Source organism: Bipolaris victoriae, assembly GCF_000527765.1.
Source record: "Bipolaris victoriae FI3 unplaced genomic scaffold scaffold_54, whole genome shotgun sequence".
NCBI lineage: Eukaryota > Fungi > Ascomycota > Dothideomycetes > Pleosporales > Pleosporaceae > Bipolaris > Bipolaris victoriae.
In genome coordinates, this window is record NW_014575338.1 from 441 (window position 1) to 17,844 (window position 17,404).

The 17,404-nt window shown below is 48.5% G+C and overlaps 6 protein-coding genes across 6 annotated transcripts; 1 reads left to right on the forward strand and 5 right to left on the reverse strand.

Moving 5' to 3' along the window:
* Nucleotides 1–2,376: 2,376 nt before the first annotated feature.
* Nucleotides 2,377–2,577, reverse strand: COCVIDRAFT_102064 (hypothetical protein; the record flags this gene model as incomplete). The annotated part of the gene is made up of 1 exon (XM_014700011.1): nt 2,377–2,577. One exon carries the CDS (start codon nt 2,575–2,577, stop codon nt 2,377–2,379), a length of 201 nt encoding a protein of 66 aa, XP_014555497.1.
* An 877-nt stretch (nt 2,578–3,454) lies between these two features.
* Nucleotides 3,455–4,887, forward strand: COCVIDRAFT_38695 (hypothetical protein; the record flags this gene model as incomplete). Its single annotated transcript, XM_014700012.1, has 4 exons — nt 3,455–3,516; nt 3,881–4,287; nt 4,345–4,661; nt 4,714–4,887. 4 exons carry the CDS (start codon nt 3,455–3,457, stop codon nt 4,885–4,887), a joined length of 960 nt encoding a protein of 319 aa, XP_014555498.1.
* A 418-nt stretch (nt 4,888–5,305) lies between these two features.
* Nucleotides 5,306–6,172, reverse strand: COCVIDRAFT_16901 (hypothetical protein; the record flags this gene model as incomplete). The annotated part of the gene is made up of 3 exons (XM_014699998.1): nt 5,306–5,815; nt 5,978–6,046; nt 6,140–6,172. 3 exons carry the CDS (start codon nt 6,170–6,172, stop codon nt 5,306–5,308), a joined length of 612 nt encoding a protein of 203 aa, XP_014555484.1.
* An 874-nt stretch (nt 6,173–7,046) lies between these two features.
* On the reverse strand, nt 7,047–7,964 carry COCVIDRAFT_27551 (hypothetical protein; the record flags this gene model as incomplete). The annotated part of the gene is made up of 1 exon (XM_014700013.1): nt 7,047–7,964. The coding sequence occupies one exon, from the start codon at nt 7,962–7,964 to the stop codon at nt 7,047–7,049; it is 918 nt and encodes a 305-aa protein (XP_014555499.1).
* An 851-nt stretch (nt 7,965–8,815) lies between these two features.
* Nucleotides 8,816–9,805, reverse strand: COCVIDRAFT_102162 (hypothetical protein; the record flags this gene model as incomplete). The annotated part of the gene is made up of 5 exons (XM_014700014.1): nt 8,816–8,991; nt 9,089–9,472; nt 9,553–9,569; nt 9,651–9,699; nt 9,754–9,805. 5 exons carry the CDS (start codon nt 9,803–9,805, stop codon nt 8,816–8,818), a joined length of 678 nt encoding a protein of 225 aa, XP_014555500.1.
* A 3,457-nt stretch (nt 9,806–13,262) lies between these two features.
* Nucleotides 13,263–16,594, reverse strand: COCVIDRAFT_102224 (hypothetical protein; the record flags this gene model as incomplete). Its single annotated transcript, XM_014700015.1, has 4 exons — nt 13,263–13,529; nt 13,595–14,985; nt 15,042–15,483; nt 15,539–16,594. 4 exons carry the CDS (start codon nt 16,592–16,594, stop codon nt 13,263–13,265), a joined length of 3,156 nt encoding a protein of 1,051 aa, XP_014555501.1.
* Nucleotides 16,595–17,404: the final 810 nt, after the last annotated feature.

The window sequence follows — 17,404 nt, forward strand, 5'->3', positions numbered from 1 at the left end:
GAAGATTATTAATAACTTCTATTACTATTACTCTACCAAGTCTAGGTAATCGCGTTAATAGAGCTTCGTCTAGAGAGAGAAGTACTATTATAGCGCTATCTAATATAGTAGAGAACTAGTAGCTTCTAGGCGCCTAGCGAGGCTAGAATCTCTTAGGTGGCCGTTAGGGCTATAGCGTTAGCGAGGCAGCTAGCGCGCATTCTTTTAATTAGCTGCTAGTAGATTCTAGGTGCGGGCCTAAGTACCTAGATTCTATAAAACTACAGCACTATAGTCTAGAGAGCTCTTTAAGCTACGTCCTGTCTTCTACTCTATACTACCTATAGTAAGAGCCTATTAATTAACTATAGTAATAGAACCTATATACGTACCTACCTTCTCTATCTATAAACCTATACTATAATAATATAATATGTATAAATTAGAGATATAGACTATACTTATTTAAAACTATATATAAATCTAGTAAGAGTCTTCTATAATATCTCTTAAGAAGTAGATATAGTAGTTAAGTAAGAGAGTTTAGTAGATCGCTTATTATTTAGTATTAATATAGAAGAAAATAAGTTACTTATAAGATACTATTAAAGTATCTATAGAGTAAAAAACTTATAAGTAGTACTATATATAAGTAGAGAGGTCTTAGATAGTTAGCTAGATAGTTAATTAGATTACTAAGGTAGAGAGTAATAGATATAATAATAGTATAACGTCTATAAAGAGAGTGCGTAGTAAATAGCACTATAGGCGTTATAGCTAAATTAAATATAACTTTCGCACTTACTAAGTAGAATTAGAGGATATAGAGGATAGTAACGCGTCTAAAGAATAATATCTTATTCTACGTAATAACAAAAATTATAGTAGTGTTACGCAATACTATTATAAAGGTATAGTAGTCTTAAGAGGTGACCAAATCACTGGGGTGGCCGAATCACTAGTGAAACACGTTAAGCTATATTTAATATTTACTAGAGAGCTTTATTTACTATTATTATTATGATATTAGAGTAGAGTAGTAGTTTTAGTAGAGTTTTAGTAAAAGTATTATATAAACTCTTGTGTTCTGTAAACCTATAAGATACGTTATAATATAGCTTATATTTATAACTTAACCTTAGCTAGAATAGAAAAAAGTAAAAGTAAAGAGGTTAGAGCTAAGTAACCTAGCTTTATAAACTTTAAAATAAACTAACTATAATTAAATAATACAGGTAAAGTATAATATACTTAGTTCTATAATAGAAGCAAAGCTTAAGTTTTACTTAAGCTTATTAAATAATATAATTTTCTATTCTTGATAAGTAACTCTATTTAAGCTTTACTACTTCTCTATAATTAAACATTAAAGTTCTAAAAAATTAATAATATAAATTCTATTAAGAGTGTATCTCTATAGTATATTAGATTAGCTTAATAATTATTAGTAGAATAAAATAAGATACTATATAAACGATAGAAAAGAAACGTATTAAATAATAGTATCTATGCTTAGTGCTAAGCTCTAAGGATAAGTGAAAGTGGAGCTACCCCTGTGGTCACGTGAACAATACAAGGTACGCCTGAACACGGCGCGCAGCGTTGGACATCTACAATCTAACTAGAATCCAAGAAAAGTGGCGTTTTGCTATCGCTACTTACCTATCTTAGTTTCTGGGTAAACATGTTATCTCGCAACACGTGCCCGTTCTGGCATTACAGGGCGTAGTATCATCAATGTTTATGGAGCATCTAAGCTATCATCTGTGGAGCTGCTTGCCTTATAGTCGGGCGAGCGCTAGGAAGAGAATAGTGTATCCGTAAATATATGTTCAATACACTCTAATCTCTATGTAGTATGCTAGACTATTCTCTCTTGGGCTATCGTTCATGCACTCGTCCGCACATATAACGGGTCTGTTCTACCTTTGAGTAAATCAACAGTTTAACAAGAACTTCACCATCGTCTCCAAATCCGACAGAATTCGATCTTGTAGCCTTTGCCAAGATGCAACACTGTGCCATTTTTCTCAGCTTCATTGCTTCTGCAATGACGGTGGCAGTCCCTCCCTACAACCGCCTTTACCTATTGGAGAGATCGGTTGGCAGGGCTCTGTCACTCCCGGTGGACCTACGATAGAAGTTTGGGGTCAGAGTTTTGAGGTACGTGACCCCTTGCACCCTCGTTGGCTGAACTACTTAGGAACGCAACCCTGACATTCATGGTACAGGATATCGAAGCCAAAATCAAGAAGGACAATCCTGAGTTTTCCATTTACCTACCTGAAGAACCGGCTGGACCAGAGTCCTCAGTTGACCCTGCATTGACTGCAAAGAGAACGCTCGAAACTCGTCAGGTATGTCATATACCCACTGACGCCGCAGTGTTGCTCTGAATCAAACATGGGATACTAAAAACATCCGGAGGACGTTAATTGCGATCCGAGATACGGATTTAGCTATATCGGCGATGTGATAACGGCTAGAGATAATCTGAGGCGTATCGCGGGTAATAGCTGCAAAGCTAGAGCTCGAACATGTATTCGTACACAATGTATCAAAGATGCAGCCATCGGTATTTGCAACGACAATTATCATGACATTGATATTCAATGTACTCAAATCTCCGACTGGACTCTTGTCATCGTACAGAGTTGCCAAGAGTCGGTTTGGCATTGCCCTTGGACGCCGGGAGATCAATGCGTCATCCTTAGTACCACTGTCAGAGGACAGGTCTTCTCTCCTGGCAAGACCTGGAATGTCATTGTTGGAAGCTGTGGTATGATAACCATTCTTGAAAGCCCCTCTCGAGGTAGAACTGTTAGACTGACGAGAAATAGGTTTCTTTGGCAATCCAGAAAGACCAGTCAAGATGTAGCTTGATAATGCGGCGAGGTAGATCTAGTTACGCGTATCTAGATACAATGCATAGATTCAAGCTATATCCTCTTAGTGTAAGCACTAATCTAAGTATATATAGTTTTCGAGAACCTACAGTTTACGTATATCTACTTCCTCACTAGAAGCGCCTACTATAGCACACTAAGTCATGCCTGGTCAAAGTCTAAGAGACTGGAGGCGGTTGGAAGTTAAGGACGCTCTTTGTAGTGCATGGCTGTACAGGTATACTGCAGGCCGCGCGACGCCTGGCTACAGTTCCTATAACAGGTTGGCATATAACCGCATTGCACGCATCTCTCCCCTCATCGCACCATCTGAGCGTTCCGCGCTCCTATCTTTGGGCCTGGGTGTCTGAAGTATAAAGCTCAGTTTTGACCGTGTTAGCCTATTATTCTTGAAGTAGAAGCCCAAATTCTAGCGTGATTATCGGTCAAGAATGCATAGCTTGATTAAGATGGGCGGCTGCAAATCGGATGCAGTCTTCGGTTAATTGTTGGTATGCCTACTTCTCATCGGCCCAAAAGGTCTCGCCACATCGGTCTTAGGTGCGCAGGAAGTTGCAGAACGACAGACGATGGAGGCAAAGCGCTTGGCTGTAATATTGTTGAATAGGCCGATCTTCTGGAGATTGGTAAGGTAAAACCTTGCGTATTTCAAAGTAATCGCAGTGTTAGCGGGGCGTTTGATAGTAGGCTTGCCGTTGCAAGAAGACACTAGACGGGTTAGGCAATGATCAGTCTGTTTCTTAGGTTAGTGGACGAACTTGGACTCATGCAACCGACGATACCCACAAATTAATATAACCGGTAGGCGGTTCAGCGATGCTTTTGGGTATGGTTGCTCTGTTGGGAGGGGCGTCTATTTCTGGTGTCATCGGTTATATGGAAGAATAATTGTAGAGTGCAATGTTGAATTACACTATATCAACTGATTGAACACGCACATCAAACTTGCAAGTAAGCTCCAGGGAATTTATATCGTTACTTGAACCCATCATTAGACCAAAGATCCTCATCGTAGGCTGCGGCGCCGTCGGACTGTCACAAAGATACTACCTTTCCGCAAGTGCAGAAATAACCTACCTCGTCCGCCCAGGTCGTTCGGAAGCTTTCGTAGCACCTAAACGCCTTTACGATTACAAGAGCGACAAATTACATGTTCTTGAGGATAACCGTGTTATCGAAACTACTTCGGAAGTCGCAGGAGAGGGATTCTACTGCGTGTTTGACACGCTAGACGGCCACACTGCGCAGTCTGAAGGCGGAACTGCAACGATAAAGAGCGTAGGGGATCTGACTCGCGATAACCCGAGAACCTTCGTGTTTTACGATGCCGCTGGCGTCGACATCGAGCAGCACTACGCCAGCACCATGAGCATATCGAGATCGCGACTCATCTATGGTATGGGTATGACTGCACACTAGCCTACGCCCATTATCTCGATTCTGCTATCTGCAACTCCAGAGCTGGTTGTACAAGCGAACGTGCTGTATTCCGCCTATCATCCGAATATACGACTAGTAATTATCAACACGAAGGTTCAAATCACCGAGCTGTTGGAGGCGGTATACCATCAGAACGGCAGGGTGAAGATCCAAAGGTTGCCTGGTATTTTAAGCGAGCTTCCCAGTCTCATCTTGGTGCAATTCATGGTGTGGAATACCGAGGACTGGGTCCTGTATCCACGCTCTCGGGAGGCTCACGAATCATGGGCGCTCATAATTCGGGCGCAGCAAGAGGTCCTGTCGTTGCCGCGGTGGGATTGGCTGGGTACTATCCTGGTTAATGAGGTCAACATGGGTGACGGCGAAAATGATAGAGGCGCCATTCAAGGGCGGAACACCCCTACCTTACCATGAATTCAATGCCTTTCATCGTGGGAGCAAAGTTGTCGAGCAGGATATTGAACTTTTAGAGGGGCTTGTTGCGGAAGGAGAGAGGGCGAAAATGAGGATGCCTGCGTTGAACGAGATTTGTCGGCGGGCACGGAAGAAGCTGGAAAGTTAATGGGTCTCGGCCACATGTCCAAGCCAAGCGTCGACAGCACGCACCTATGAATCTTATCTATGAGCTACGCGAGCAAGCAATGTCAAGATTGGGCTCCTCGAGTGTTTACTCTAGAAGCTCATTTCTCCAGCAGAATAACAGCGCTTCACTATCTATGTTGTGCCTTGATGGCTGGATCGGCGTATGTTGGAAATAAGAAACCGAGTACATGATGAATGTACATGCAGGATATTTGAGATATGGTCCGTGGGATACAGTTGTCATATCTGGATTTTACGAAGTTGCAAAAGGCTCTCTTCTCGTGATGTGCTTTTCTTCTCAGCCGCTCTAGGATTATGGATACTCCTTGTCCTGCTTCGCTGCTTATAACGTGACATCTCAAATTAACCAAACATGCATTAGACAGGCTGCTTTGTTTCTATACATCTCCACTAATGCAGCCAGCATGGTTCTTCTTGTTCAGTGTAGGTACACTGTCCCTTTGACTTGTACCGTTCTTTCTCCTGCTTCGCTTGTCCAGCGGCGAATGGCATACAGTCCGGCTTGTGGGTCTGTGTAGTGCGATTTCAGAGGGCGTAAAGACAGAGGGCGCTGCACAACGTAGTCGAGGTGGTTGGCTTTGCGTGGCAGTAGGTATGAGGTCTTCTTCCGATTGCATGTGTTGTGAAGGGTACTGCATGATCAGTGTTGATGTCGAGAAATGAGTGTCTTTGGGCGAGAGAGCGATGTTGCAGGTCCATTTTCGAATTTTTCCCCCAAGGCCCATTTTCACTGGTTCTGTCCACACGGGAAAGTGGACGGATCGTTCCAGGTTGAAGGTGTACTGGCGGGAGGGTGGATGCGGAGAAAGCGAGTGGAGGTGTTGCGAGGGCCGGGGAGAGCCGACACAAGTACAAGAAAGCGACGAAGCATGGGATGGGCCCATACGCTGACGGAGACAAGAGAAGAAGGAACTGACTATCTACCTACAAAGAAGGAAGTTCCCTAGATACGTCTCTTCGGGGTAATCATGGGTTTGTATAGATTTTCCCTTCTTCACGGGGACGACAAACATGCCTCTAAATCACTTCCACATTTCTGAATCACACACTAAGCCCCTTGCATAGCGGCACATGGGCTTATTGATTGAAAGATGCAAGGCTGCGCCGCAATCCACAATCTAGGTTTCCGGGAAGCTTGGCGTTGGAAAAAGAACAAAACAGATAGTAAATGGCTGAATTTGACATGGGACGATACCCACAGTAGTACCTACGTACCCCTGGTATGTTGGGTCCTGCACATTCATAGTGGTGTAAGTGTAAACATAGACGAGTAAAAAACGCGAAACGCGAACAGATGTCACGGAATCAGATTATACTTACTACCACTATACCAATCAAACCCACCCGTTCGCAGCTGGATGGTCAAAGCAAAATTGAGCGCACGTGCCGGAACTAAGTAAGTAGTGGTAAGTAGTAGTAACACAATGCCTGTCGTATTTATGCATTCACTTGCACAAGCTTTCCCCTCGTGTGGGATCGTCTTTTGGGCTCAAAACGCGCTACATTAGTGACGCTGCAGATACAAGCCGCCGCGATACGAGTGGCACAGCGGTGGTTTGCTTTTCTGGCATAGTAAGTGGCAGTACTAAGGAAGCGGAGTCTTTGCTTTTCGATACCCGAGTGCGGGTGTTTCTGAGGGGCGTCCGAAAACAAAGAGGGCGAGATTACGTTGTATTCTAGAAGTGGAGAGAACCGCGTGCGACTATTGAATGTCCACTTTGTGATTCGTGTGCTGTTCGGAGAAGGATTGGGTAGACGACGTCTTTCGACGAGATCAATTGTGATGTTGCGCTTAACTATACATTCAAGCGTACGAAAGAGGCAACGTGATGCGAGATATTATTGGGTAGGGCTCAAGGCGCGACTGTTGAATTCTAGACTTGATCGCCATTTCCGTCCGATAAGGGTGATAGACCTAGTACATGTACTTACAATACATGAGTATTCTAGGTCAAGACTGTATGCGTGTGTATGAATAGTAACATCCAACACGTCTGAACACATCGAGTGACATGTTCACTCGCCCTCTTGCACTTCAGCTAGTGTGTGCAAAACTTCAATCGCAGATGAATACGCTACCGTACATAGATTCTCCCCACGGAAACCCAGCGTACTCCTTCAGCTGATCAACCGCATCGTCACCTCGACCGTTGCAAATGTCCCTGCGGAAACCGGCATAGCACGGAGCAGAGTTGGTCCAATGCCCCTCCAGAAGCCGCCCAGGCCCTCGCCCCTGTACGTCTTCACAAAACAGTCTCTCATGCTCTTGTACTTTTGTTCCGCTCCAAACCCATCACTCTGCATCTTGCTCTTGATAACGTCAAATGGATAACTGCTGATCCAGAGTACTTCACCCGCTAGTCCGCCGTACGCCGCCACCTTTAGTGTTGAAATCTCCGACCGGTCAATGTTGTTGCGTGCAGCGTCAGAATTCATAAGATATTCGAATGCAGTAAACCAGCACCCATACGCCTGAGCTTCACGCATAAAGGTCACAGCAGTACCGCGGTAGACGCCGCCAAGCACGCCCTGATGTGCCGAGAGCTTGCGTACGCAGTCGATGGGCCCGGTATAGAGCCGATTCGCGCCGTGCGGCTGGGTTTGCAGTCTTATACGAATGTGCTCGATCGGACTCGAGAGAGCCGTGTTGGCGATACCTGCAAAAGCGCCAGCGGCGTAGTACTGCGAGTAAGACAGTTGGGCGGTGCCCGACTTGGCTGTATTGCTGGCCTCGAAAGCGCGGCGCGCATAGTGGAAGCCTCCGAATTGGATAGACACACAGGCTCCGATACCAATCAGGGGCGTTAATGTTCCTTTGTAGAAGGCAAGTGCTCCTTCATTTTGATATATCTTGGTCGCTGCATCCAAGGCGCCTGAGTATTGAGATGTCGTCTGCAGACGGACTTTCACAATGTCGAATGGTTGCCCAATGAGGACTTGAGCAACTCCGCCTACAGCACCAGCAAAAAGGTCCTTGAGTGTGCGGGAAAAGCCATCCTGGGCGGGGTCCTCGTGCTCAATATGAGGTTTTGACATTTTCCTTTCTGCTCTTTCTTGACTTTGCCCTGCAGTCTTACAGTCGCGACTCTTATTGTTGTGCGCACGAGCCCTGTGGAGGGGCAGCTGTGAACCGACCAGCCTGCAGGCGTCTCTTTCTTGCTCTTCACCTGGATACGAGATCAGAACGCCTCCCGTGGTCGTGTAGTTTGTTAGATGATTTTGGGAACAGTGATGGTGTTCGAAGGTCTTGAGGAGACCCAAACCCCAATTGCGTGCTTGTGCACGGACGCACGAATAATGTCCTTCGATAGCCGATGGTTAGCTGCATCTGATGCCTCGAACCGGTCATCTTTCGCATGGCATTAAGCTACCATGCTGATCTCGCTTCACAAGTGAGCATGGGCAGTCATCAGATCAGAACAAAAGAATCAGATTGCCAACTGGTATCAGTATATCCCATGGACCCCTATCACCCCGCTAACCAACAGATCCATGCAATGCGTATGTCAATGCGACTCCGGTCCAACGATAAGAGAAACCAATGGCAGCAGACATGACGAAACGCAGGAAAAACAGGGACGCGCACATCAACCAAAAGCTTGTCAATGCTGCAAAAAGATGATGGTCCTTCAAGGGGTGACTACCACCAACGCAGCTATAATACAAAAGACGGAAAGAGACAAAGGGAAAACCAGACAAATGGCCGTTGAGCGAACGTCGTGAATGTAGTTCCAGGTGAAACATACGCACGAAGACTTGCGTACCGTGTTTCCCTGGCAGGATAGTCCATAATCTTACACCATCACTTACCCCTCTAAAGCAGGGTGGTCTCGCTAAGGGAAACGCAAACACGCAGTATATGTGGTAGGTGAAATTGGAGAAAGCAGCTACCAGCATTTCAGTTTGCTCCAGAAGCTTTGTCTTGGCTCGTCGGAATCGTGCTTTTCGCTGTAGGTATGTGCTCCGGAAAGATTTGCATTTGACATGGGTAGGGCGGCAGTACGGTTTGCGGCGTTCTCGTTTGCAGTAAGTCTGCGAGCTTCTACAACACGGCGGACAAGGACTGTTGAAGGGGTACATGTTAGCGAATTGGTCTCTGGTTGATTCTCTCTCTCCCTCTCTCCCTCGTCCTAGGACAAATGAAGCGGGAAAAAACTTACGAGCAAATGTCTCCTCAATGTTGACCATCTCTCTTGCACTCGTCTCCATGAAGCCGCATTTTCGATTTCGCGCCCACTCCAACCCCTTCTTTGCTTCAATCACCCGTTGACCCTGCAAATCGCACTTGTTACCCACCACACACTTGATAGGTGGTATCTTGCCATTGTCTAACCGGTTGTCTGTCTCCATATCAATCATCTCCATGAAGTAATCCAGGGCATCGAGCGAGTTCGCAGCGGTGATGTCGTAGACGAGGAGAAAGGCATCGGATTGCAAGTTGGATGCCGCCCAGAGACCGCGGTATTCTTCTTGACCAGCCGTGTCGGTGAGCATCAGGTAGTAGGGGACGCCATCTATGGTACGTGTCACCGAGTATGAGTCTTCTGTAGCGGATGTCAGACCAGTGTTGCTGTGAGATGGCTGCACGGATGCCCGTCGCAGACGCGAGTGATATGTGTTGTACCTATTGTAGGGTCGTATCTAAAGACTGCATGTCAGCTGAATGTTGTCTTGCTCGACTGAAAGCGCGCATGTAGCGTCGCATTGTTTGCGCAAACTTACTCGGACGTCCATTCACTTCTCACAAGCCGTAATGTGATTGAGCTCTTTCCTGCGCGCACATCAGCCCTGCATCCCTTGATGTCTCCTTGATTGTTGCGCCTACCGCATCCTCCGTCGCCGCACACGGTAATCGTTATCCTGTTGTTCTCGTCCATGGTGTCCACCTCTTGCGCAGTTTCGATGCCAGTACTCTGCGCTTTTCTTTGGCGGGTTGCAGAATGTGTGATGGTTGTCGCAATCGCGTTTCGCCTCTGTCAGCCCCGAGTTCTGGCTTGCTTGCGCGTCGCCCCAAAAGACGCCCTTGCTTCTTCCTCCCTGTCACAGCGCAAACCAAAAAGCAACCCCAATAGACTACCGTCCAATAATCGAGTCCAGGTATATCGCAGATGATTCGCGGAATGGGCACGTGCAGGTCAGGAAACACGGAAGAAGGAAAGAAAAAAAAAGGTACGAGTGTTTCTTCGAAGGTCAAGTCTTGTTATCGCAGTAGTAAGCAAACCAAGCGTGTTCAAACGACAGAGTGCTCAGGGAATCCCCAAAAATAAAAAAGAAAAAATGGCAGGTCACCGTCGCACCAGCAGGATGGAGCTAGTATAGTATGGTAAAGGGTAGGACAAGAGTAAGAGCGAGAGTGAGACACGGATAGAAAGGAGCTCAAGGTGGCGGACAGTGCGCAAACTTTGTGTCCTCCAAGTACAAGTCGAGAAAAAAAAAGTTGGAATAAAAAGAGGGAAAGCAAGAGAGCGAGAAGAGAGCGTCTAATAATACCTAGTCCATAAGCATCACTCCGGTCGGGCATTAACCGCAACGAAATGAGCTGGGTACGAAGATCCCCTCTTTCCAACCGCGCACACACACCCCCATCGTATCTCTCTCTTCCATGCCCATGTCAGAATGAGAAGAAAAACACGAGACTTGGCCGAAAACCGTCGCAAGACCCTGGTCGCGTCCTGGGTGGTTCCAAGAACCAAGAACCAACATGTAAAGTTGGCATCAAGTGAGGCAATGTCTTTACTTTCTCTTGACCATTCCAAGCGGAAAAGCGACTGTTTACTCACTGTTAGCACGCCCTATTTCTTGTTTTTCGGTCTCGGTCCCTCTGGGTGTCGCTTTCTTACACCTACACCTACTTATACACACGCTTTCTCACGCGCATCCTACCCTCAGCACCGTCCCCCTCCCTCCCTAACCCCCCCCCCCAAAAGCAAATTGCTCGGGCCGCATGGGGACATGCAGCGGGCCTGGAGGGATCCAGGGGAGGTGACATGCCGGAGTATGATCCTGGCTAGTTTGATTGGGTGGCTTGACGAGCCGCCGGGGGACGGGGAAAACAACTAGTGCACGTTGCTGTTAAGTGGCGTTGCCGTGTCCAAGTCCCCTTCCCTCCCCCCCAAGTCCTCTGCTCATGGCAAGCTGAAAGTTTATTCTGCACATCATTGCACCCAATCTGGTAGACCACGTACATGCACAATGGGCCATGATCGCTAGGTGCTAGAGAGACATTCCCAAACTTAGGCTACCTGCATTGCGTGTGAGTTACCAGGCCAGGATGTTGCAAAATGCGCTACGCGTGTAGATGAAGATTAAAGTGTTTGCTCGTACACGAGAACCAATCCAATATCCCACTTTTCCTCTTCTCGCGCATTCCTATTCCATGAGAAGAGGCACGCCTTGATTCCCAGAGTTGACCATTCAGCCAGCCAGCTAGCCAGCCAGTCAGTCAGTCAGCTTCCTTACACCATCTTGTTCTTTTCATCTCTTCTCAACATACCCTGGCATCCGTACGTCCCGGAAATTCCCAAAGAGCCACGCCATGGGCCGGAATCCCGTGTCCACAACGCCGCGACCAAAACAAAAAGGAAAGCCCCGTAGTTCCGGTCCTGATCACGTCAAATTTGTCACGAGTGTCCCTTCTCTATCTCTCGGGAAAATCTCAATGTAAGCAGCAGCATTTCTTAGGCCAACGTAACACATGTATGCCAAACGGGCGTCGCCCACTAAAAGTCATCGCCAAATCTTGTCGAGAAGTTGTGCTAAACTATCTTCTATTTTATATGCACGACTGGTACATACTTGTCTGCTTGTTACCCACGGCGCGCGCGGATGTATGTCACGTTTGCACATGTTTTTCTGCTCCTCTTGGCTTACTTAGCTCAGCATCACCACGCGAGCGAGCCTTTCCAGGCTGTTTACCCGTCCGCTTCACTTTTGAGCCAACGGCACACATGGGCTGGAAATCAAGGAAAGAGTAGGTCCAGACTCGGCCGGGTTCGGTAGACCCTGCGAGCCCGTATCAGCTTCCTTGTTTGTTGCGTGTGACATTGTGGCGTGGTTTTGATGATCTCGCTCGGGGAGACCAGAAAGGCACCGCAAGCACCACAATCAAACTTACAAAATCGCATGATAATCTGACTACAAAAGAAAAGAATTCCAAAAAAAAGAAAACACTAATCGTAACACAGCAATGATTACATATCGTACGTGCACGACTTTTGCACTGCTACGTTGCAACGTACTGCACAAGTGTTGCAATTCAACGTCTTCTCTCGTCCTTTCCAATTGCAACCCAAAACTTCCATAGAGTCCAAAACTTTGGGCACAAAGGAAGTTGTTCTTTTGCCAAGGTTCTTGGTTTCGATAGAACTTTGCGTGAAGCAAGGACATAGTCTTCCAAGAAATCGTAGTATAGCTTCCCTTCTATAAGTCGGTCGTAAGAAAAGAAACATGTCACACATGACCATACTCTATACGCCCAAACCTTGAAACACTTATAGTGGTCCGGGTTAAGAGTGAGGCCAAGATACAAATGCCATTTACCTACACGTATTCAGGGAATGCGGGGTAGGCTGGATCGGTCCTCATTTACCGTGCTAGTGGTAAACGGCACATGCACATGTGTTTATGCAGGGTGGGAAAAAATGGGCCAGGGGGTACAAAGGGGTCGAAGTTAGTGGATGGGATGGTCCCTGGATCACCATCATCCTTACATCATGTCCTGCCCTTGCCGCCCTTACAGATGCACACACGAGCCTAGATTCCATGTTTGTGATAGATTGATTGATAAATTGACTGATATCATGCGTATACGCGCCCACATGATCGCTTCCGCCTTGATAACCAAACCTATTCGTCGTATGTTCTGTCATCGCTTCTAACAAGTACACGATACCTCTCAGGCGCAAGAGAAGTGGAAGGATGAGGAAAATAAAAATGTGACAGCCGGTGTCGTTGCACATCGATTCCTCTCCGGCGTAAAAGAAAACTATCCAATATGTACAGCAAGACTAATTTTGCGCCGCAATACCCAGTCAGTGACAGGAATAAGCACAAGCATTCAAATACATAAGATGATCAGGTGAAATGTATCCCAGTGTTCAAATCGCGAATCATAAAGCAGAAGACACGGCGCAAAGGATAAAAACAATAAGAGGTGGGGACAAAAGGAACAGGAGAGAGTCTAAAGCGTCTCAAGTATCACACATATGCGACCGCCATGGGGTTGCAAAGGCCGTTTAAAAAAATAGAACTGTGTGCTGGGGTATCGTTTGACCAAAGACGAAAATGACACGAAACACAAGAAGAGGCGCAGGAATGAGAAAAAATGGTCCGTCTTCATGAATCCGGCTCGGTTACCTCGTCGATCGCCGGTGGTGGAATGAAGCCCTGCGCAGAAGCTATTTCCGTACGTGCCGCTTTGGGGGCATGAGATTCGCTAATACTGCCATGTTGCGGCGATCGTTTACTGGGTGTGGCCATTGATGTGGAGGGACTAAATGCTTGCTGTCCGGCCTCGGACTTTGTTTGGTGGTGACGCGGTGAAGCACTCTTCTTGCTCTTGTCGCTTGTGGCTGAGGATGTTCTCGGCGATACTCGTCCTTGCTATGAGAAGACTGACATTAGTACGGGTTCATCTATACAGCAGTGGCACAAGACCCATGGCTTACCTGCTTTGCCCATCGCAATCCACACGAATTGCACAGGTCACGATTCCCAGAAGGTCCTCTCCGCCACTCAGGAGTTTGTCTCGTATGGCAATTTGCACAATCCTTTTGCATCTGTCCAGCACCCTTTCTCCTCTTTCGTTTCTTCTTGGCTGCCAGCAGCGTCTGCACCTCTTCTGCAAGATATCGATTCCGCTTTTCCATCTGACGTAGCTCGTACTGCCAGCTGGTACTTCTTGTCGTCTTGAGCTCATCAAAAACGTTGTCGTCCGAAGCAAGACTTTGATCTTGGTGTCCGATCTGCAGACCGTTGTGGCCGGCAAATGTGGCCGGTGACTCTTCGGTCGTCACATAGAGGGGATTTGTAGTAGTTGTTGATGGGGTATTGTTTCCAGTGTTGCCAGAGTTTCCGTTATTTCCAGCCACAGATCCTGGCATAGGTGAGGCTCCCCCTAACATGTGTGAATCTCGCTCCTGCTTGGTATTTGTGTACATGGAAGGGCGACCAGCGGTGCTGTTGCGTGAGTACTTGAGGAGTCGTGTTTGTCCGACAACAAAGGTGGGCTTTTGGCCTTCGACAGCATCTCCGGGATAGATTGTGGTGAAAGCCTGAAGTACTTGGCCACGCTTGTTGATCATCTCGTGCTTCACTTCGCCCTTTCTGCCGCCTCTTGCAAACTCGAGTATCCGCCCAAAATTGACCTTGGACTCCTGGCGCATCAGAGACTGAATGCTGGTGCCAACCAGATCTTCTGGTTGCTTGTCCAGGAGCTGTCGTACATTTGACGAGACGTATAGGAACATACCCGACGTAGACATCTTGGTCCACAGCTCATTGTCGCCGACACCACCAGACTCGCGCACAATGGTCTTGCTCAGCGTGTAGACCGGGCGCTCACGTCCGACAAGGATGATGCATTTCCGGCCCTTGCCCTGCTCGGTATGCAATGAACCATGGCCTTCGAACCACATGTAACCACTCTTCTTCCGCCGTATCCTGAAAACGACATTTACAGAGGCGCCGCTTGTCGTCTCTTTCAACTCTCTGGTGACTGGGACAATGTCGCTGGGGTGGCAAACAGAGGATAACGCTGTTCCAACAAGCTCGCTTGGGTCGTATTCTAATATCCGGTTACTGGCAGGCGACAAGTACAAGAAAAGACCCTTGAGCGATAATACATGCACCACGTCGTCGCAGTTTTCGAGGAGAACCTTGTCCCAGATGCGTCTCGTCATTTCCGAATCCCCACCTCCACTATACGCAGCAAGGACGTTGGACACTTCATCTTTTGATATTGTTTGACCTTGTTCGGCTTGTTGTGGTTTGAGGTGGTCGCTAAAAACGTAACTTGGTATAGACATTCCGCGCTGGTAATTGACTCTGTAGGAACCGTCTGTACCACTGTTAGCAAAAATCTGGGGGGTTACAAAATAAAATTGCAAAGCCTACCCGAGTTCTTATTCGTCATTGCACCCGGCTGTTCCACAAGATCGACCTGGAAACCGATGAAGAATTTGGTCTTGCCACCGGGCTCCCAAGCGATAGGGATCATGGTCAAAAGGTTCATAAAGGGCTGTCCACCCCTCCGATAGTTGATCAGACTGATTTGTGCCTCTGCACGATTCTCGATCATATTCTTTAAATAGTAGACTGAGTCGTCGTCGACATAGTTGCGCTTGATGCCAGATTCGACCTTGCCATCAGGGGCTTGCAGAAAGCGACAATTTCGCCCAAGAATCATATGTCGTGTGTAGCCGGTAAGTCGTTCAAAGTTTTCCGAGCAATATACGATAGGGATATCGTCCAGCTCTGCATCGCACACGACAAAAGCACAGGAAAGGTCAACGGAGCCGATATCGATCTGGGGGTCAGGTCTGGTGGCAACTCGCATCTGCTTTGGGGTTAGTTTTGACGAGCCATGTACAATGGTTAAGTCGTGAACTTACCAATACGGCAAGCATGTCAAATCCGGTTGACGAATATGCGTTCTTGAACTGTGTCTTCATGTGAGGATTCTGGTGCATGGTTGAGGGAAATCCGCCAGCGGGTGTCCGCCAGGGAACGTTGGATTCGCGCAACTGCTTGTTGATGACGTCCTTGGGCAAATCCTGTGCAGGGTCTTGTGCTATAGGCTGTTGGTTGCGCAGGGAAGCCAGTGTCATGCGTGTGGGGACGCTGTTGGACGAGTGGCGGTCGCTCTGAGGCCTGGAGTGGGAACGCATGCTAGCCTGGTCTTGGCTGAGTGCTCGACTGAGGTAACTAGATCTGCCCGACTTTGGGTCGGGTGTATTATTTACCGAAGGGCGCTTGAAATGGTCTTGGGCTTGTGTGGAAGGGGTGTTGTTGCTGCTATTGTTATTGGTGTTGGCGTTGGTATTGCTATTGTTGGTGTTTCCGTTGTCCTGTGGAGCGGTGGGAATGGGACCGACAAAGTCTTGGTTAAGGGGAGAGCCAAGTAGGGGAGAGTTGAACTGGTTGCCAGGAAACATGTTCATGTCCGAAGGCATCATGTTGAGCGAGTCATTCATGTCTAGTGACATGTTGATGCCGTTTTGATACGACATTTCCATGTCGAGAGAGGTTTTCTGGTGCATGGGCGAGGCATAGGCCGAGCCCGGGGCGGTCATTTGGGGAAAGGGCGATGTCTGGCCTTGGTACTGGTTGCCAATGCTGAGGTCGGTTGCGGGAAGTTGGTCGTTCTGCATAGCAGCCGTGGAGCGTGGGAACGAGGCGGTGCTGGAGTGCATGAGGTTGTCCATGGTGGCCGAGGACATGTCGAAACGAAAATCCTCCATGTCTCCGCCATTGGGGTCGCCAAAGTTCATCATGCTCAAGCGGCGCGTCTCAGGGCTTCCCAGGTTCATCTGCTGCGAGCCTCGCGCGAAGGGCGGCATGCTCCGCCTGCGGTTTTCCTTGTCGTTCTGGGCGACCATTGAGTCGAGCGACTGGCCCTCGGACATGTCGAAGCCGTTCATGGCATCGGCCTCGAGGCCCATCATCATGGACCCGTTGTTGGCCTGGCCGTAGGGCCGCGGAGGGTATGGGTAGCCGTTCATGGCGGGCAGTGGGGTGGGCGGGAGACTTGGGTGGCGGGAGACAGCGTCGAGCACCGGGTTGTGGGCATCCAAGAGGGCGGCAGGCGCCCGTGGGCGGTGTTGTGCGCTATCGCTTCTGTGGCCCGGCGGTGCGTTGTGGCGGTGGTGGCGGCGAGGACGGCGAGGGTGAGGAGGGTGAAAGTAGCAGAAGCAGCAGAAACAGGCGTGGCGGCGGGGGTACAGGCAGCAGCGACAGCAGCGAGCAGGGCGAGACAAGTGGCATGCGAGGGCGAGGGGCGGAGAACCAGCTAGGCGCAGGCCATTTGGAGAGGCCGCGGGATGTGGTCGGGCAGGTCTGGGGGTGGGAGGGGGGGGGTGTGGGTTGTGGAGGTTGGATGTGCAGGGCGAGATGTGCAGGCTGAGTCGAATGCGCTAGCGGCCAAGAAGGACCGGGAGCGGGATAGTTGCAGAAGAGCACGGAAAGATGTCAGTGGCTTTGGCGCGCAATGCTCGGGGGCCTCAGCACGGGCGGTGCGGCCGTAGCAGTGGTAGCATGCGCACTCGCACCACGCATACACTACATACATGGGCTATACTTACTGGGTGTGGACACAGACGCAGACACAGACGCACATACCTACATGGACATGTATACTAACTACTCTGTCCACCACCCACACAGGGCCCGTCGCAGCACCAGTCGGGCCAAAAGCAATGCGGCCATTAGTGCAGCCAGCCAGCAGCCAGCAGCCAGCAGCCATGAGGCCTGTCAGCAGC